We start from the raw sequence: 22,233 nt of genomic DNA on the forward strand, positions 1-22,233 counted from the left end.
AAGATCATAGCTTATTTAATGAGAGATACACATGCTTATTTTTGGAAACATGTGGAAAAGGCTTTCATACTGCAATGGATAGACAATGTCTTAGAGTGATGATGACACTATATTTTATACCAAACACAATTCCCTATTTCTTTTAATGTATTAAAATAACTGCAGAAATGTGTGCAAATGGATCATTTAGGCTGATTCCTCCCCCTTTTTCATTGAAGTTCCTCCCTCCAAAATTCCTCAGAGATGTTTTTTTTTTCTTCCTAAAATCTCCATATTCCCTACTGTGTAGAAAGCGGAAGGATAAAGAACTAAATCCCTTCTCTTGCCATAACCATCTGCGTTGAAGAGTCAAATGGATGCTTTTTAGAAAGTAAAAGGTGAGATTCAAAAATTTTTTTAATGTAACCTACAGTTTGATCTTCTTGCTGGCTGATGTCTGTATCATTGACAAGAATATAAAAAAGCATCTTCAAAGAACCAACCATGTCAGCTTGTAGAAACAGTCTGCAATTAAAAGACCCTTTACTGATCGATGCACAAGACAATAAAAAGTCAAAGAGACACTGGAATGGTTCCCTATCTGCCCGCTTCTATGATCTCAAACAATCTATTTTTTAATTCATCCTCTGTTTTTCCATTATTATTTTTTTCTGAAAAAAAAGTGCAATTCTCACCACAAGAGGGCGTCACAGATCAGCAATAGCCCCTCTGTTAATCTGCTGTTCTGCATTCTCAGGATGAAAACTGATTGTCATAAATTTAAACCTTCCTAGATGTAGAAGTGAACATTAGCCAGAAATAGATAAAAGAATGCAATTTTGGAAGGAATGCATCCAAGTTTCAAACGGGATACAGACAGAAAAGTCACTCGTGCTGCACAGGAGTGTCATAGCTCTCCTTGTGGAGGTCAGGATGCTGTTGGCTAGGGAGAAGTCAATAACAACCAGGTCCCATAAACAAACCGAAGATGTATTTTTGTAGAGGAAGCGGCAGCTTTAATGAGGATTCTCACATTTTGAAATATGGGTCTTTCTTTCATTCAGAGCTGTACAAAAATAGTGTCTGATGGATGTGAAAATGGCTGCTTTTAAAGCCATCTTTATGAGCTGATACCTTTAGACTGAGACTACAAGCTTTCATCTAATAAAAAGTTGCTCTTTTGCTCACTATGTAATGTTCCCAAACAAGCCTCTCTTGCAATGGTGCCCCAGAATAATAATAATTCAGTAGGTAGAGCAACTCCCACCACTGACTCTCCATAGAAATTGGTGTAAATTAGTAAATGTCATAGTTATCAGGAGTCATAATGGGACGCACTATCTTCATAGTCTGGAAATACCCTCCCCCCTTTTTTAAAATAAAAAAAATCAATGTTTAAAATGCCAGAAGCAAATACTCTGAGATACACAGAACTCTTTTTCAAATGAAACATGCCCTGCACATGATCAGAATGTTTTTTAAAATGAAAATCAGTGGTGGGCCTGCTCATATATCAAGCAATGTCCCTTGACTTTTCAAATGAAGAAGCAGGAAATTAATGGAGACACTATAGCTATGATCTAGCCAAGGTTATTTTTTCCTCCCCATTTATTTCAAGGACAGATTTATAACACACTCTTACATATTTTCAATCATAAGCACAGTGCCTTTTCTAAAACATTTTGCATATCACCGTGCCTCCAAACTTTTCAAACTGAAGCCAATGAAATTTATCGTGCTAAGTTGAATGCCAATATAATTGCAGATAATTTTACTAATATCTGTATGTGTGGTCATGTAGGAAGTAGATGTATTTCTTTCCAAATAAGCTAATTGCCTCCCATTTGGAAGGTTGAACGTTCAATCCTAAGTAGCAGCAGATATTTCTCCCCAGGCACAAAGAAATTTTTTTTTGCTGTGAATTCCATGTGGTGTCAGGAAGGACAGCTGGTCAGTAAATGCTCAGTTCTATCCAGTCGCCCCAACTCTTCCCCAAATTTGTCACGGGGTGAGAGTTCTAATAGGGGAATTACTACCATGCTAGCAAAATATACCATGTTATGCTTTCAATGTATGTTTGGAGAAATTTAAACTTTTTGAAAAGTGTTTAATATTGTATTTTGGGGAGTATAAAATGAACATTTTTCCCTCAAAAAAAGGCTGAAAATCTGGGTGTGTCTTCTACACTGAATATAGCATTTTTTTTGCCTCCTGAAACCCCGCCCCTTCACCAAAATGGACATGCACACCAAGATTTTGAAGAGGCAATTTTTTAAGAAAAGGCATGAATAGCCTTTAGGAGGCTTCCAGAGTGCTCTGGGGCTGGGGAGGGCAGAAATGAGTGAAAAACTGGCTGTTTTTTGCCCAATTTTGCCCCCCAGAACCTAGGAGCACTCCTTAAGCTTCCTAAAGGCTATGCATGCCCTTTGTTTTGACAAAAATGGGCCCATTTTCATGAACAATGGGCTGTTTTTTGCTTGTTTTGGGGGCCACCACCCCTAGGAGCATTTACAAGCCTCCTAAAGGCTATTCATGCCTTTTTTTTGTTTTTAAAAAAATGCCTCTTCAAAATCTTGGTGCGTCTTATACTCCAGTGCATCTTATACTCTAAAAAATACGGCAAGTTGTTCCTGCTGATGCTATTTTAAACTTGAGTTATTCACATTTAAATTAATTTTCTTTGCATTTAAATTTTTTTTTTTTTTTTGCATTTCATTATTCTCATTTTTAGTTGCCTTAAATGTCATTTTTGGCAGGAAGACAGGGTATAAATCCAAACAATAATAAAAACGTCAGTAGTACTGCCATCATATTTTCAAATATTTTATTAAAGAAGCAAACATTTATATAAATGCTTTAAGTAGAGGGGTTCAGTTGATGAAGGCTAATTTTAATCAAGGTTAAAATGAGTTAAAAATATATAACGAGGTATATATTTCTATAATTGACCTCCTTTAGATCTCATAGTTTACAGTTACATTGTTTACAAGTACATCTTTCTATGTTTCTGAAAAAATGGGTTAGTCTATGAAAGCAAATACTAAAATGGATGTGTGTAATTTCGTATTGCTATTAAGGACTTTTTTTTTTTTTTTGGTTTTTCTCTACCATTGTATGCTTCTATTTATGTTTTCACAGCATCGTCTGCCATCATGTGTTATTATACTGAACTATTCAGTAATGCTTGTTTGTCTTCCAACTTGAAAATATTTCATTAAGTGCCTTGGAAAGCGGGAGGCGCAATGGTTCAGTGATTAAGGTGCTGGGCTCATTGGCTACAAGCCCACAGTGGGCGGGTTCAAGACGTGAGCTTCACACAATGGGGTTAGCACCCATCTTCACTGAACTCTTGCCCACCTAGCAGTTCAAAAGCATGCAAATGCAAGTAGGGAAATAGGCGAACCTTAGCATTTTTTGCTACAGGTTCTAGTGAACTGGTCAGAACCAGTAGCATTTCACCCCTGATAGTTCTCCTATCGAAAACAGTACAGAACAGTACCACTTCAGTGGGAAGTTAACAGCGATCTGCGGCATCATGACCACGGAAATATCTTGGAACAGCACTGGCTTAACAGCCTTGAAATGGAGATGGGTGGCATCCCCTATAGTCACCTATGTCTATGGAGTAAAATCCATAAGGATTCCTTTCCTTTTCCTTGGAAAACAAATTCGATCTGGGTGAATTTGCCCATTTTAGCTTCTTTTTTCAAATCTTCATTTTATACTGTTTGTGAATTTTCTTTAAAAACTATGAAGGAACATTTGTACGCCTTTTCTTACATACTGTTAGTACTCAGTTTTCCTAACATACATACTTTTCCAAGTAACTTCCTTCCTTTAAATTCATTTCTGTAAGAGGTTTTCATAATAGGTGCATCATGTTAACGCTCCTCATGTATGCAGTTCTGTACTGCTTTTGATAGGAGAACTATCAGTGGTGAAATGCTACCAGTTCTGACCAGTTCACTAGAACCTGTAGCAAAAAATGCTAAGGTTCGACCAAACCGGTAGTTAAAATTTTTTTAAAAAACTTTCCGATGATCGCACAGATCAGCTGTGAACCGCGCAATTGTCGGACTCTCTTTATTTCAGTTTTTAAAGCATTTTTTCCTACCTATTTGCATGAACCGGCAGCAAAAAATAAATAAACTCTGAAAAAAGTGAAATAAAGAGGGTCCAATGATTGCATGGCTCACAGCTGATCTGAGTGATCGTTGGAACCATTTTAAAAAACTTTTTAAAGCATTTTTTCCCTGCTGGATAGGAAAAAATGCTTTAAAAAGTGGAAAAAAGTTGGCCATGCCCACCCAGTTACATGACATCTCCCCCCAAAAGAAACCAGGCCATGCCCACAGAACCGGTGGCAAAAAAAAAATTAGATTTCACTACTGAGAATTACGTAGAAAAAAAAAGAGGAGAATATTATAAGGAGCCATAAATAGGTTCTGAGCAGGGTTTAGAATACGGAAATAATGTAGGACAATAAATCGAAGACATTTGTCCTTCATTCCGAAGGGAGATTTTTCTTGTCTGCTTAGCATCACAACAATGGAGACACGAATAAAGTAGCTACACCTTTATTGATATTTACCAATGGTGGGCTTCAGTAACATCACAGAGGAATGCCATGTACCTGCCTCGCACAGTTCCTGTTTCCAAAAAAAGCTGTCGGGCAGGAAAAAGTTTCTCCAGCACTATAGTTGCAGTCACAGTAATGGTGCATTTCTCACCAACAGTGTCTGTTATCCTTTTCTGAATGGCCAAGGAACCCAGTGAGGGCAAAAAATGACTTCAAAGTGGAACAGCTGGCTTTCTAATCACTGTGGCTGATGATGTAGGCTTTATTTGTGGGAACATGACGCTGATGCTGGGAAGCAGCTTTGATTCTGTGGGTGTTAAATGACTGCCCGGTTGCCTACAGAGAAATGACAGACATGGAGACAATGATGAAAATTTGATGGCAGCTGCAATGGAAAACTCCTATGACTAAATGCTTAAAAGGGATTGGGAAATGAGGAACAATGGCTTCTCTCCAGTTAGATGATAATTTTCTGTACTCCAGGCCCTCAGCTCCTTGGTGATGCTTGATTCATGACGTTCCCAGAATCACTGCCCGAACCTCTAACAGTTGGAAAAGAGAATGCAAATATTCTGGTGAAACTCACCCATCCAGTAGAGAACACAGCTCCTAACATTTATTGTGTTCTTCAGCCTCTCTGGGATCCTGCAAGGAACAAGTTTGGCATGAGCATTTTCCTGTGGTACTAATAGGTGAAGCATATTCTTAAGTTCCAAAAATCGAAACTTGACCTACCTTTATTTGGAGTGTGTGCTCAAGGGATATCCTTTCGTGCATAGGACAGATTTATATTAATGTCCTTTGTACGGGGCATACTTCTGCAATCTGTTAAATAATGGGAGACTATGAAATCAACATACATTTTCATATATTTCCAGGAAAGGGAAGTTCTGTAAGAGTTAGGTGATGAGCACTCTCCATTACTCCCTCTGTTTGCCAGGAAACCTTGTTGGAAGTGATTCCAATTTATATTTCTGAGGGATGCCCACTTTCTTTTCAAACAGATTTCTTCCTTGCTTACCTGGGTGAGATGTCTTTGTGTTTGCAGGCTCAATTAAGCAACAGCGTTAAGATTTATCGAGCGATGCTTATGGGCGAGCTCAAAATATCTCTAAAGTCTATGGAAAAGTGTTGCTCTTTTTAAATCACGCGCAGTGTCACCCCATTCCTCTTCCAGGTTTATGGTGTGCATGCACACGTGATGAACAGCTGGCCTTCATGCGTGCAGCAGTGCTGGAAATTGGAACAGGTGGTCTTCCATTTTCCGGCATGAGCGTATGAGATGGCAACCTGATTGGTGTCCATGCATGCGCACCAGTAAATGGAAGATTATCTGGGTGGCACACATGCGTGGGCCAGAAACTAGAAGCTCATTTTCCAGCACGCATGCCCCCTGGGCAGCTCTTCTTCTGGGTTACGGCCCCGATGAACGCACATGCGCTCCCTTTTTGGCACTCAGTGCCGAAAAGGTTTACCATCACTGTTCTAAGTGCTTCATCAGCGAACATCTAATCATCAGGTCTCCACTTGGTAGGACAGTATAATATTAGCCCACAATCAGCCTCTTGAAAGTGCGATCTTCTCTCGTAGCCTGAAGTTATATACTCCTGGTGGTGAGTTTTGTTCATTTGGAAAAAAAAATTCAAGTATCCTTTGAGTCATATTCAGCTTCTATGACTTAATGGGTACATTCATAGAGTTTTCTTGAAAACAATATAGAAATAATTTTCTGGATTATTGGAAGAATCCTAAAATGCAAGGGAAAGATTATTTTCACGTTTTGGTTATAATTAAGATTGGAGTTTTCATTAACTCATGCCAAACTCTTACTTCTGCCTATTTTTCTACCCATATAACATAAAAAGTTCATTACAGGTTAAACCCTAACTGTACAATAGGTTTAATTCCCTTCTATAATATTTCATAATTCAACTTCACTTTTCCTTTCACTATTCCACCAATGTAGTGATACATGACAGTGACAAGTTCTACTGATGCAAAATTTCCATCAACATACCTCCTGTCTCAGTGTCTTTACTGGGACACTGACAGATGTTCAAGATGTCTCTTCAAAGTGTTCTAAGAAAGCACTGCTTTTCTATTGGTTGTCTGGAAACTCCTTACTTCCCCGCAGCTCACCTGAATTTCTACAGATAAAAACAATTCGTTTCCCCAAGACTTTCGTTGTCACCTTCCATAACTTGGGATGACTTTGACTGTTTTGCAAGCCAACTAGATGCTTGTGTTTCACCGACAGTGAAATGAAGGAAGTTAAAGTTTCTGGAGTTAAGCAAATCGCTTCTTTACTAATGTTTAGGAAGGGGTCCAAAAGACATTCTGCACCTATCAGCGTTACTTTTTAGCCAAACGTGTTATTGTATAAGTGGAGCAAAGCACATATTGTGTGTGTGTGTATGTGTGTGCGCGTATGCGTGCGTGCGCACACATACACAGACATGCTGATCTTGTTGTATTCAGGTCTTTTCCTATGTAAGATTGAGATTGTCTTGGCAATGTTTCGGCGAGGTCCCACTCCCCATCTTCAGGCTGGTGTTTTCGGCTTCATACTTGTGTGAGTGATAAGCACGAAGCACGAAGCCGAGCATGAAGTACGAAACCGAAAACACCAGCCTGAAGATGGGGAGTGGGACCTCGCCAAAACATTGCCAAGACAATCTCAATCTTACACAGGAAAAGACCCAAATACAACAAGACTAGCATACCTACACCTGTGAAAATCTACGAACACACAGACACACAGACACACAAACACACACACACACACAAACATTATATATTGTGAAAAAGGCCTCACCCACAGATAAACCAAGCTCAAACTTTTTACAGTTGACGTATCTGCGGGTAGTGTATTTTTTAAAATGGTATTTGGATTAAAAATTAAAAGGTCTGTTTTATCTATATATGTTTTATCTATATATGGGCTTATCCACAAATATATAAGGGATATAAAAGTACTTTAAAAACGGAAGAAATATATACCATTATATATTTGCAGATTAGTGCTTCCACAAAGAGTTAATCCCAATTTTGGGAAGCACTTTGGCACTTAAAAGTCTTGGTTTATCCAGCAATATACAGGGCAACATTTTCTGAATCCCATGGAATGAACAATTTCACAAAACATATTTCCCAGCTAGGTTGGGTCCATCCAGAGATTGATTAATCTTTCTGTTTTGGTTTCTGACAGCTTCTTATTTTTGCAGGCTCCATTGGTTTCTTCCATTTCCACACCAGTTTGAAACATTAAGACATAATTTGTATGAAAATATATACTTTTTTCCTGCTCATTTTTTTCTAATACACATGTTTTCGGTTCTATATATGTTATTTCCATTTAAGAATTCCATTTTGTACATTTTCATTAATAAATGGAGGTTTGATTTTGAGAATTGCTTTGCAAAATCTGAAGAATGGTGAGTCTGGAAAGATAATGGAATTTTGGCTTGAGTATTGGTTCAAAAGGGTGGAATTTACATAAGTAGGTTTGCACTGCAATGTGAATCAGCTGAATTCCTTCCCTGTCTCAGGCTACCAGCCAATATTTTTCTTTAGTTAAAACACCATATAATCTGATTCTTTAAATGTAGCAGTTTGGGAATTCCTTTAATATATTTCTGAAATGGTGTGTGGAGAAGACTCGTAGTTGATATTTGCTCATACTGTCTTTAGATGGAATCTATTATAGTTTTGACCTATTACTGTTTTTATTCCCTTTATGTGCATGCGTTCTGTTGATGCACATAAACTGTTTAATTTGGTTGCACACATTTGTTCAACGAGCCTTGATTTTGTGGCCAGAAATGGCTTAGAAAATGTCAAACATGGTTTTTAAAATAGGTACATTCACAGCACGCAAATGTGTAATACTGTAATTTGTGTAATGCATTTTAACCTAGAATAATGTTCAAAATTGAATGCATTATAAAATATCCTATCTAAATCAACAAGGTTAGTACTGTAGTGTACAAGGCAAAAATGAAAGAAAATGCAAGCTAAGGTTGGTTGATTTGGCATGCAAAGTAAAATATTTTTTTTAAAAAAATCTACAAAAACTGTAATCAAAATTGTCAGAAGAGTTAAAATTGAAATATAGTTTCCAACACCAAAGCTAGGGTACACATTGAATAAACTAATAAACATGTAGCAAAACACCTCTCTTGGAGGATTTTCCATACAGATATGGATCATATATCTTATTTTGTGATCCTGAAATTTCATTTCATTTCATTTCTTAAATTTATAGGCCGCCCAATCCCGGAGGACTCTGGGCGGCTTACAACAAAAGAAGAAAAAAAGAAAAGCAAAATAAGTAAATAATAATAATAATTTAAAATTCACAACACACATACATTCTAATCGGGGCTGGACCTTAAAACTAAGGTCAACAGCCCCAGGCCTGCCGGAACAGCCAGGTTTTAACAGCTTTTCGAAGGCCATGAGAGTGGGTAAGGTCTGGACCTCTGGGGGTAGCTGATTCCACAGGGTCGGAGCAGCCACAGAGAAGGCTCTCCTCCGGGGGCCCGCCAGCCGACACTGTCCGGCTGACGGTATCCGAAGGAGGCCTACCCTGTGGGATAATGTGAAATACCACATGAATGCATCTTTTCTCTATAAGTAGTCAGTAAATTCTAACATAAATGGGGGGGGGAAATCTGAAAGCAGATAAAGGTCTCAAGGAAAAAACTTATAACAGGGTTCTCTATTTTTTTTCCAACTTCCTTTTCAAAAATCTTAGGAAAAGCAGAAGAAATTTCACTTGAATAGAAGAAGAGTCCAAGACAAAATAACTATCAAGAAGGACAAAACTGAAAAGAAAATTCAGGTATAACAAAATCAATCAATCAATATAGCCTCATCACAACTTAGTTATTTTAATTGCTAACTAAAAACTAGCAACACTTTCAAATTAGAGGACACAAAAATTGAATTGTTTTCTTGCTTCAGCACTCAAGTATGCCACATGAATATATAACCAGCAAAACACCACCGGCCTTTTCCTTTATCTCAGTCAATTGATTGACAACCGTTCTCCAGACCTCTTTAATATTTGTCTGAATTCTGGAGGTGAAACCTGTGAAATAGACATGTTGTACATTTTAAAGAATGATGTCCTCTTTGTCTAACTATAACTCAATAGGGGGGGGGAGATTAAAAAGGATACCCCCTGTTCCTTAGTTATGATGTCTTTCTTAAGAGCAAATATGTATACTTTGATAATAAAAACAAAAAACAATTTCCCTTACCTATAGAAGGACTATTAATTTTCAGCTGAAATATTGATGGTTCTTCAAAGGTCTCTATGCTCAACTTCCTTTTTTAAAAAATAAATTAACTCGTCTGGTGGCTCTTAGCTATGCAAAAGGGGAAGAAAATGCCAATGCCTTTGCACATGGCTTCAGCAAGGAATGAGATACCGCTGAAGTACAGCACCCTCTGGGTGGGCATTCTGATAAAGTCACAATTTATGGCTAGAACACAAGAAATCACATTAATTTCACACAGAATCCCTTCAGCTCGGTGGTGGCTACCTCAGAGCTCTCACCTGTGGCAAATGATTACATTTCCTCCTGCTGGGAATTTGACTGGGCAGACGAATGTTAAAGAGGGCCTGCAGCGCAGCCTGTGCTGCTTGACCTTTAGCCAGCTTCTTGCTACGTCCCGAGCCTTCAAATGTTCTCCCATCCACTCTCACAGCCATCACAAAACGCTTGGTATGCTGCTTCTCCACAGTCTCCGAAAGGCAGACGTACCTCAGTCCAGACCGCAGCTCATTGAGCAACACCACTGGGTTCTTTTCGCTCTTGACGGTGGGTGCCATCTTGTGCTTGTTTTGTTTCGGGTGGCCCATGAAGCCCAGCGTGTGGTAGAGTAGCTTCCCTTGGCGGCAGGCCTTAGAAAGCAATTCATTATTAACAGGGGCACAGACCGAAAATTCCTTACTGTGTGTAGATGGTTCAAACTCTTTGAACAGAGTGTCTGGAAAGTCTTCTAGGTCTGATGTAAAGTCTGTAGATGGGTTGAAACAATTTCCCATGGCGAAGTGCGCTTGAGATGCATTGGGAAACTGCACAAATGACTTGAGGGCTTGTTCGGCAGCTCTCATTTTGGCTTTCTTTTTCGTTGGGCCAGTGCCTTCAAATGTATGTCCATTGACCTCCACAGCAACTGCAAATACTGGGGCATGGACAGGGCCTGTTTGAGAAATCATTTTGTATTGTAAACCAGGTTTAAGTTCATGTAGCTGAACCAGGGCGTTCTTTGGTGTTACAGTCCACGAGATCTTCTTGCAGATGAGCTGAAATTTGCAGAAATGTCCACGGTTGCCCTCTTCTAGAGGCCTTTTTCTTTTAACCCTGGAAGCTGCTACTCTTGATCTTTCATTAGAAGCAACTGAATGATCTTCTAAATTGCCAATGTTACGGTTCTCCTTTACTTCAGCACTGCTTATATCTGTTTGGAAAAAAAGCCAAAAAAAAAAGCCCACTAACATTACTGGAACTAGTGCAAAATGTACACACAAAAGTTCAAATGTATTGGTATAAATCTTGATTGAGTTATTATTTTTTAAAATTAGTTTGGCAAAACCTAGTTATATGGATAAGAAGAATTTTCTTTCTTTCTTTAAGTATGTGGATTATTGAGTGTTGTAATGAATGTTATAAGGCTTACAATAGATAGCATAAAATAACTTTTACACATACTGCTAAATTATTACTCTTCCACAAAATGCAGTACTGACTGCTAATAAACATTGTTTTTAAGGGGATTAAACTAATTTTTAGAAAGTAAGCTTATTAATCAGTACAAGACAAGATGACTATATACTACAACCAGGATCAAAGTCACCATGGAAATGTATCTCAATACCATCTCCTGGGAAAATAGCTATATCTTACTGGTGTACTTCCCACAGACATCTGGCTTAGCAATCACATAAAACAGGATGTTGGACTGACTATACGGTCATCTGCTTTAATCCAGTAATGCTCTTATAGTCAATGTCAATGAATGATTCCAGGAGATAATTAATGCTTGAGTAGGGGGCATAATGCTGCCTGCTCTGATACAGATGGAGATGGGCAGTCTTTTAAAGAAACTCACCCTGATAATTTGATCATATTTGTAAAATTATAACTTATAATTTCCCTTTATTTGAGGAAGTGATTGAGAAGGCAACGGGGAGCTACCTACTCAGAAGAATCTAGATTACCTAGGTAAACAGGGATGAAATCCAGCAGGTTCTGGCAGATTCTGGAGAACTGGTAGCATACATTTTGAGTAGTCTGGAGAACAGATAGTAGAAATTTTGAGTTGTTCAAAGAAGTGGCACATGCCACCTCTGGCTGGCCCCTGAATGGGGTGGGAATGGAGGTTTTGCAGTATCCTTCTCCTGAAGTGGGGTGGGAATGGAGAGTTTGCAGTAACTGTCACACCCACTAAGCCATACCATACCCACCAAGCCACGCCCACAGAACTGGTAGTAAAAAAAAATGAATTTCACCACTGCTAGGAAATAAGGTAATATAGATTCTTTTCAAGCAATATTAAGGCCATGTACCTAAATGACATTAGTTGCTTGGGAGAATGACCATCAGGACCAAGAGAGGAAATGATAGAAGGTGTTGAAGCCACAGGAACCCTGGGGGCAAGTCACTATGCAATGTTAGAATTCAACATTATGCAAACACAAGTAGTAGAACTAGAGTCTTGGACTTTAAGAGAGCTATTTTCAATAAACTTAGAGCTTGGAAAAAGTTCCATGGATGAGAATCCTCAAGGGGAAAACAACTCAAGAAGCTTGGGAAATTTTGAAAAATGAAATTACAAAAGCCCAGTCTAGCACAATACTAATGAAGAAGAAAAATAACAGCTCCCAAAAGAAACCAGCATGGCTGCATAAAGAACTCTCTGACAAATTGAAAGACAAAAAAGATAAGTATAAAAAGTGAAAAGGAGGGAACATAATTCAGGCAGAATATCAGCAAATAGCTGATGTATGTAAAGATGAAGTGAGGAAAGCTAAGGCTCACAATGAAGAAAGACTTACCACAAAAGTAAAAAATAACAAAAAAGCTTCTTCCAACATGTTAAAAACAAGAAAAAAGTTAAGGAAACAATTGGTCCATTGCTGGGAGAAAGTGGCAAGAAGGTGACAAGCAACAGGGAGAAAGCAGAACTATTTAACTCATGTTTTGTATCTGTCTTTACACAAAGGGATAAAGCAGTCCAACCTATCAAAAAGAGCACCACAAAAATCAGATTAGGAACACAAGTTGAAATAGGGAAGAAAATGGTAAGTGAGCACCTGTCTACCCTAGACGAGTTCAAATCACCAGGACCGGATGGATTACACCCCAGGTTTCTGAAGGAATTGGCAACGATATCTCAGAACCATTGAACTATATCTTTCAGAGATCCTGGAATACTGGGGAACTACCAGAGGACTAGAAAAGAGCTGACGTGGTTCCCATCTTCAAAAAAGGGAAAAAAACAGATCCAGGAAACTATAGACCTATCAGCCTGACCTCAATACCAGGAAAAATTGTGGAAAAGATAATCAAGCAACAAATTAACGAACACCTAGAAGCAAACAAAGTAATAGCCAAAAGCCAACATGGGTTTGTCAAAAACAGATCATGCCAGACTAATCTTATTGCATTCTTTGATAATGTAACAAAATTAGTGGACCAGAGGAATGCTGTTGATATAGTTTACTTGGACTTCAGTAAGGCATTTGATAAGGTAATGCCTACTACTAGATAAAGGAGAAGAATGTGGGTTAGACAGCATCACCACCAGATGGATTCGTAACTGGCTGACCACCTGCACTCAACGTGTAGTCCTCAATGAAATTACATCTTCATGGAGGAAAGTATGCAGTGGAGTACCCCCAGGCTCTGTTTTGGGCCCAGTACTCTTCAATATCTTCATCAATGATTTGGATGAGGGAATAAATGGGGAACTCATCAAATTTGCAGATGACACCAAGCTGGCAGGAATAGCCAACACTCCAGAAGACAGGCTTAAGATACAGAAGGATCTTGACAAAGTTGAACATTGGGCACTATCTAATAAAATGAAATTCAATGGTGAAAAGAGTAAGGTTCTACATTTAGGCAACAAAAACACAGGTACAATATAGATGTACCTTGCTCAACAATAGTAACTGTGAAAGGGATCTTGGAGTCCTAGGGGACAACCATTTAAATATGAGCCAGCAGTGTGCAGCAGCTGCCAAAAAAGGCAACACAGTTCTAGGCTGCATAAACAGAGGGATAGAATCAAGATCACCTGAAGTGTTAATACCACTTTATAATGCCTTGGTAAGGCTACACTCGGAATACTGCACTCAGTTTTGGTTGCCACGATGTAGAAAAGATGTGGAGACTCTAGAAAGAGTGCAGAGAAGAGCAACAAAGGTTAGGGGACTGGAGACTAAAACATATGAAGAATGGTTGCAGGAATTGGGTATGTCTAATTTAATGAAAAGAAGGACTAGGGAGACATGATAGCAGTCTTCCAATATCTCAGGGGTTGCCACAAAGAAGAGGGAGTCAAACTATTTTCCAAGGCACTTGAGGGTAGAACAAGAAGCAATGGGTGGAAACTAATCAAGGAGAGAAGCAACTTAGAACTGAGGAGAAATTTCCTGACAGTTAGAACAATTAATCAGTGGAACAGCTTGCCTCCAGAAGTTGTGAATGCCCCAACACTGGAAGTCTTTAAGAAGATGTTGGATAGCCATTTGTCTGAAATGGTATAGGGTTTCCTGCTTAGGCAGGGGGTTGGACTAAAAGACCTCCAAGGTCGCTTCCAACTCTCCTATTGTATTGTAAGTTCTGAGGGAGTGTGCTCCTCTTGGTCCTACTAAGCCCTTCAAAGCCATTCTGTCTACTAAGCCTTGCAAAAACATTCCACCATGGCATTATTCTGAGCCATCAGCAATGGTTGGGACAGGATCTTGAGGTGAGTTCTATTCTGTGGCCTTTTATTCTCCAATGCCTTTACAGATATTCCAGAGACTGCAGATGGTACCTGTGGTAGTATGATTAATAGTGGGACAATACCACCAGTTCAAAATAACATCCAGTTTAAAGTTCTTACACTGGTTACCAGTAGGCTTCTAGGACCAATTCAAAGTCTCAGTTGTTGCCTTTAACACTCCACTATTAAGTCACATCAACTCTTGCCTTGCCTTAAAAAAATCTTCCCATCATCTGGAAAGATCCTGCTGAGAATCCCTGTCCATGCAAGGTAAACGTTGCTAGATCTTTTATAATATTCCCTACAATGTAAAATGATTGACTTAGCAATAGCTAAGTATGTGGAATTCTAACTCTTTTTGCAATCTAAATCAAGGGAAATAGGCCTATTTCATTCAACCTTTGTTTTAGACCAGGGGTGACAAACTCAAGGCTGGGGGGGGGGGCGTGGATCCGGCCAATGGGGGTGCTTAACTCTGGTCCATGGAAACAGCGAAGGACTGGCCCACAGGGCCTCTGCCAGTGAAAAAGGAGCTTGCAAGGGCTGCATGCAGCCCTTCCGAACTCCATTTTTACTGGCAGAGGGTTGCAGGAGGCCATTGCAGCTGAAAACAGAGTTCAAGAACCTATTTTCACTGGCAGAGCACTCAGGCCACCACAGGTCTCCCCAACATGAGTAATGTCTAGCTGGGCATGCTCACCCTGGCCATGCCCACTCCAACCCCCTGAGTTCAAACACAACCCCGATATGGCCCTCAATCAAATTGAGTTTCACACCCTTGTTTTAGACCAATTAGGGCACCATGACAGCTGGGCATTTATAAATGTATTGTATTAGTTTATGCTGCAAATTTTTGATTTGCTCTTCATTACCTAAAGTCTTTCAAGATTGGGATAAGCTAGAAAAGCTTCAAGCAAGCAAGTGAGCAAATACATAAGTTGTATAGCAAGTGCTTCCCTCTGTGGAAGTAGAATATGATTTGTACAGCTAGTCCTTGACTTACAACCACAGTTAGGACAGAAATAGTTGTAAAGCAAATCATCGCAGAAAGTCCAGTTGCCTGTTGATTGTCCCACTTTGGGACAATCATTGGAGTTGTTAAGCAAAACCAGTTCACCCTATTGAATTAGCTTGTTGGAAGCCTCCTGAGAAGGTCACAAAGGATGATCTTGTGGCCCCAGGATGCTCAACTGTCAAAAATATGTGTCAGTTGCCAAGCATCTGAATTGTGAACATGTGACTGTGGGGATTCGGCAATGGTTGTAAGTACAACCACTAGCCATAAGACTCTCCCCCCCCCTGCTGTTGTAAATTGGAAGAGTTGTAAACAAATGGTTGTAAGTTAAAGATTACCTTTATCTGAAATTTAAGTCCAGATAAAATATGTCTACATACTATCTTAGTTCAAAATTTAATCCTTATCCTTCTGCTTTTCATACAAAGCTTTTAAGTATAGAAATGTTTATTTCTTCAATGTCCATATGAAGTGAGAAAATTAGGATTGTACAACATGCTTAACCCTAAATCTGGGCTAACAAAACACAATGGCTGTATACATCCCATACTATGTCCATAGTACTATGGTTTAATATGATAGCAAGATGCATATAACATGCTGAAATTTCAAACAATACAGTAAGGTATACTGGGTTTCAAACAATACAGCAAGGTCCCAGCCATAATGTGTCCCTGGGATGGGCAATTACTTTCTATACTAACTTAAAACTGATCTCCCTTCCCCACTGTCTCAAAGTAGACACAACCTATTGCTTCCAGTCATGCCTTTCCTAGAAAATAATGTAGAAATGTAGAACATTTACCCATCTCCCCTCCCGTTTTAAACAGTTTTTACTGAACCAATCATTGTAGACAATGATACTGGAAGCATGAAGAGATAGGTAACCCTTGTTTCACACTGTATTCAGGTTCGGAAAGAATTGTATTGATTCTGCACCACTGAATAGGAAAACACAAGGGGTTATTTGTATTTATAATTCATATTGCCTTTCCCAATCTCTATTCCCCTCTCTTACTTTCATAACACTGGCTGCATGGTTTGTGAACAGAGTAAATTCATCTTTAAGCCTCCACATTTTTTTCAGACTGAAAGACTGATTCTGATAATAAAAGTAAATAGCACCCTTTGAGACCCGGGAGCTCCTGTGATTTTAACAGAATATATTTGCCTCAACCTGGGGCTCCCCTAATCTCCTGGGATTATGCACACCAGAATTACAAGCCAATTTGGCCACACTAAAAATTGTACTTGGATGTTTCTGGTTTAAACCCAACATTCTGTTGCTACACTTTGCTGGTTCTCAAATTAGTTGCAGATTTCAGAATATTCTGTCAATAATAGTTCTGCTTTGAATTGTAGTTTTGACTACCGTACTTTTCAGAGTATGAGATGCACTTTCCCCCACCCTAAAAGTGGGTGAAAATTGTGCTGCGTCTTATACATTGAATGTTGCCAAAGCCCCACCCACTCACCAGGCCCCGCACTTCAGCTGTTTTCGGCCTTCATGCGTTGCAATTTGGCCTTTACACGCCCCATTTTAGACCTGTTCCAGGTTCTGGGGATCACTACAACACTTTGCCACCAATGTGCATCACGTTTTCAGCCTCCACACATTGCGTTTTTGGCCAAATCCAGGTGGCAGCAGCGGCTCCGATTCCCGTCCCCTGGAACTGGCTGAAAATGCGATGCACAGAGGCCAAAAAAGAGGACACGCGGACATCAAAAATGTGATGCATGGAGGCCGGAAATGCGACATGTGGAGGTGACAATCAGCAGCGATGTACTGTGGTGATTCTGGCAACCTGGAACGGGTCTAAAATGAATTGTGCAGAGGCCAAAAACGTGTCACGTGGAGGCGGCGATATGCTGTGGCGATCCTCGCAGCCTGGAACAGTTGATTGGTGGTATTCCAAAAGGCTGATTCAACCACCAATCAGCTGCTCATGCTGAATCAGGCTGCAATAATGTGCTAAAGCTTATCAGGCTGTTTGCTGCAAGGACACTAGCCAAATGATTACGTTTGAATGCTGGTAGGCAGAGGCAATTTTTGTTCTTGTTTTCCACCCCAAAAACTAATGTGCACCTCATACTCTGGAGCGTCTTATACTCCGAAAAATATGGTACTTTAAGAATTGACTCAGAGTTGTGGGAACTGTAGCTCTGGCATATCAGGAGGACACAAGGTTGTCTGGAGGAGGAGAAAACGGATGGAAAAAATCTTAGCCAGTTCTTAATTTAGGGAACCTGGTTGAGGAAAAAATTATTTTCTTTTGCTCTTTGCACAGCATTTTGGAGAACTTGATTTTACGACCTACTTCAAACATGATCTATGGGATACATCTGCCTGCACTGACTACCTATTGATCCATCTGTGTATGATAGAACGGAAACATAAAGAAAATTCCATCTCTCCCTCTGGATGTGCAGCTCTGTATATTATGACTAAAAAGTATGTGGACTAATCATTTAAAGCAGTGGTTTAGATGAATAATTTGGTCAAGGATTGAATAGTCTTATGCATATCCTTTCCTTCAGATGGCCAGATGCGATATTCTTTAATAAGCACCTTTTTGATGCAGAAAAGAAAATTAAGGAAAAATAATAAAATGAGCATTTGTAATCACTTGGTTATTTGGACAGCTCAGAAAAGATGTTGTGGTATGTAGGATAAACTTTGATGGTACTCTGTAGATTCAGAATCACTGGTGCTTTGTCACTATCTCTTGCTGTTACTAAGAATAGAATAGAATAGAATAGAATAGAATGGAATGCAATAGAATGGAATGGAATACAATACAATACAATACAATACAATAGCAGAGTTGGCAGGGATCTTGAAGGTCTTCTAGTCCAACCCTCTGCCTAGGCAGGAAACCCTATACCGTTTCAGACAAATGCTATCCAACAGCTTCTTAAAGACTTCCAGTGTTGGGGCATTCACAACTTTTGGAGGCAAGCTGTTCCACTGATTAATTGTTCTAACTATCAGGAAATTTCTCCTGAGTTCTAAGTTGCTTCTCTCCTTGATTAGTTTCTACCCATTGCTTCTTGTTCTACCCTCAGGTGCCTTGGAGAATAGTTTGACTCCCTCTTCTTTGTGGCAGCCCCTGAGATATTGGAACACTGCTATCATGTCTTCCCTAGTCCTTCTTTCTCTTAAACTAGACATACCCAGTTCCTGCAACCGTTCTATCATATGTTTTAGCCTCCAGTCTCCTAATAGTCTTTGTTGCTCTTCTCTGCACTCTTTCTAGAGTCTCCACATCTTTTTTGTATTATAGTAGTTAAAACTGGATGCAACATTCCAATTGCAATCTTATTAAAGCAGTATAAATTGGTAGTAACACTTCCTGTGATTTTGATAATATCCCTCTGTTGATGCAACCTAGGATTGCATTGGCTTTTTTGGCAGCTGCAACAAACTGCTGGCTGATATTTAAATGCTTGTCTCCTAGGTCTCCTAGGTGTGGTTTTCCTTGCCTAAATATGAAACTTTAATTTTTCGCACCCCTGAGCTACATTTTGTTGGATAGGATCCAATTTTTAAGTCTGTCAAGATCATTCTGAATTTTGAGCCCATCTTCTAAAATGTTGGAAATCCCCCCTCCCCCAGTTTGATTGCTGGCAACTCCACAGCTGTCATAATTTCAAACCTAACTACCTCATAATTATTCCTATTAATTATTTCCACAAATTACCATGATTGGAAAGGATTATTATATTTTATGCTGTTTTTATATTTTAAAATTAAGGCAAATAACATACTTAATACTGCTTCCTATTTTTCCTCATAACAACAACCCTGGGATGTGGGTGGAGAGTGACTGACCAAAAAGCTTTCACACCTAAGAATTAGGCTTAGAATTCACAATCTCGAGGTTTCTAGGCCTTAACTATGGTACTACACCAAACTCAGAGGACATCAAGTTGAATATCCAGTCCAATGCTACAATCCAAATGAAAGCTTCCCCAACAGATGTTAACCTAGCTTCTCTTTCAACTCATCCAGGAGAAAGTGATCTTTTTGGATGACTAGTACCACTTATACTGCTCCTCTTCTTTTTAACATTCAGTTAGAATTTGCCTGCATGTAATTTCAATACACCATTCCATAAGGGATACCAAGTCTTGGCCTTCTTCTCCTTCAGTCATCTTTTTTTAGAACTAAACATGCCCAGTTTTTTCAGTCTCCTGTAGGATTTATTTTTCCATTCCCTGAGCACAGTTGCCTGCTTTTCCTGAAACTGAGTTCTTTAAATCTTTTTAAAAATGTGGTGCCTAGAAATGCACATAGTATTTGGAATAGTTCTGTTCAAGGTGGAATAAAATAAAATTATGGTTTCCTATTATATAGAAACTATACTTCTGTTAACACAGCCTAGTCTTTGATCTTATTCTGTTGACTTACATTGACCATCTGATCCATTGATTAACAAGTCTATCTGGAATTGTTTTCACACTTACAGTACTATTATGAAGGCTTGTTTTCTTTTTCTGCAAAAATATTCTTGTATCTCTCTCTGTTAATTTTTTTTCTGGTATTTTTCAGTCAGAGGTTTTCATGGAAGTGCATGATTTGCTATATAGTACTCATGTATTGTCAAAGGGATAAAGGAAATAATAATTTTGTTTTAGGGGAACTTAAACAATTGGTTCTTCCTATTCTAATTTGTTCTTTAATTTAGAACCTGACTATCTCACTCATTCACTGTGATTCTATCAGGACTACTTTGGAATAGAAACATGAGTAGGACAAAGACTCCCAAAACAAGCTTGCAATGAATGATAATGATTAAGAAAGCAACCTAAAATCTTCCCGAGCCACAGGTTCCAACCTATGGTTGCCATTCAATTATGATGTTTTATAGAATGGAAGGGAGAAAAATCACTAAATATATGGGATGATTATGCTATCAGTTTAATCACATTAAGTGATTAATTTAAACCAGTTAATTAATTTAAACCGACTTTACACTTTGTCAAGACTTCATTTCTTAGATAGCTGGGTTGGTAAGATTATTAAACCCCAATGGTTTATATTAGACTGTTCCAAAAATCTTAATTTCCTTTGACATAATGAAAAGTTTTATTTGTAAATTTGTGAAGGCTCATCTTAGATCTCTTTGTTTATTCTTCCTTTTGCCTCTGAGTTTTGCCTTTCTCCCTTCTGTCACTATGAGGACAATATTACTGGCACAATTTCATGAAGTGATATTGAAGTCTATAACGCACCATTAAAATGGCACTACTTTGGCCACTGGGTCGGAAGTCAGAGGAACCTTCCATCTGATACTCCCTGCTACATTTGAAGTGCTGATTTTATTCCTAGAAGGTTATTTTACTATCTGGTGGCTGGAATGTTTGGTGAAAAAAATATGTATAGAAATAATATTTTCATTTCAATTATATGCAAAGAGTATATTCCAGGTTGTGACCTATTTCTATATGAAGAAGGTAACTCTTATATCAATAGGCTGATTGAAAGCCCAGAAATTAAAGACATAAGATTAAAAAAAAGGAAAAGTAATATAGCTACACTCATAACATTTGTTAACATTTGTTCATAACATTTGTTTATAGCAAATGTGTTAATATTTGTTCATAACATTTGTTCATAACAAATGCATTCATTAGCATCCTATTCTTGCAAACCAAATTCATATCCATATTCCAATTTTATGAATCACTCTTTGTTCCTAAATTTATCAATTCCATTCAATCCTAAATTTCTTGCTTTATCCCATCTCTTAGTCCGTTACTCATCCTTCAGATATTTTATAATTCAATTGCCAATTCAATTGCCATTCATTCTCTCTATATTACAGTTCATATCTATGTATTTCTTTTGCAGTAGAGCTCTTGTATTCACTCCACATTCATTTAAAACAGATTCATTCTTGATTCTTATCTATTTTAAGTATTCCATTACCACTGCATTCAACTTACCCAATTCTCATTTCCGTATAACAAAGTGGGTTCTTTATTTGACAATCATTCATTCCTTACAACAGGCCACATACAATTCTAGCTGCATTTGCACATCTTGAAACTTCTTCATTCACTTTTCCATCTTTAGTAAGCATTTTACAAAGGTGAACAAATTAATAGTAACAGTAGTGGTAGTTTAACTAGATGTATAGCTACAACAGATACATGAAAATGATTGATATATATATATGTGTGTGTGTGTGTGTGTGTGTGTGTGTGTTTTATTTGTGCTGATAAATAAATAAAGGGAGACTAGTATAGATCTATTTCAAGCTATTTAGCTCTCATCAGCTAGCCATACCCTTACTGGGATTCGAACCTGTGCTGTGTTGCATCTTAGGCAAACGTCTTAGCCATTATGCCACAGGTCTCCTCCTTATCAGCTGAATATATATATATACACACACACAGTCATAGCACACCATAATAAAATATTTTAATAATCAAAGTAATAAATTTCCCAATACAACCTAATGACTAATATGAACATTTCCTAATATTAAAACAAATAATGATAGGTTTTCCCATCTCCATAAAGTTCCGGCAGATGAAGCAAAAGGAGGGACGTGATTCCAGAGAGCAGCAACCAAGTAAGGAAAGGCCCACAACAAGGAAAAACTAATTGACCTTGATTGCATTATTGAGTTGAGTGCACAGGAGCATG

The 22,233-nt window shown here is 38.5% G+C and overlaps 1 protein-coding gene across 1 annotated transcript in view; it reads right to left on the reverse strand.

The window, feature by feature from the left end:
* The window catches only part of ADARB2 (adenosine deaminase RNA specific B2 (inactive)), a 149,546-nt gene extending 128,008 nt beyond the window's left edge, over positions 1–21,538 (reverse strand). The window contains exons 1-3 of the mRNA XM_032234979.1: positions 21,528–21,538; positions 14,917–14,948; positions 10,122–11,029 (exon numbers count right to left, since the gene is read on the reverse strand). Coding sequence (XP_032090870.1) covers positions 10,122–11,029; positions 14,917–14,948; positions 21,528–21,538 — 951 coding nt within the window. The remainder of the gene's footprint in view (positions 1–10,121; positions 11,030–14,916; positions 14,949–21,527) is intronic.
* Positions 21,539–22,233: the final 695 nt, after the last annotated feature.

Source organism: Thamnophis elegans, chromosome Z, assembly GCF_009769535.1.
Source record: "Thamnophis elegans isolate rThaEle1 chromosome Z, rThaEle1.pri, whole genome shotgun sequence".
Classification (NCBI taxonomy): Eukaryota; Metazoa; Chordata; class Lepidosauria; order Squamata; family Colubridae; genus Thamnophis; species Thamnophis elegans.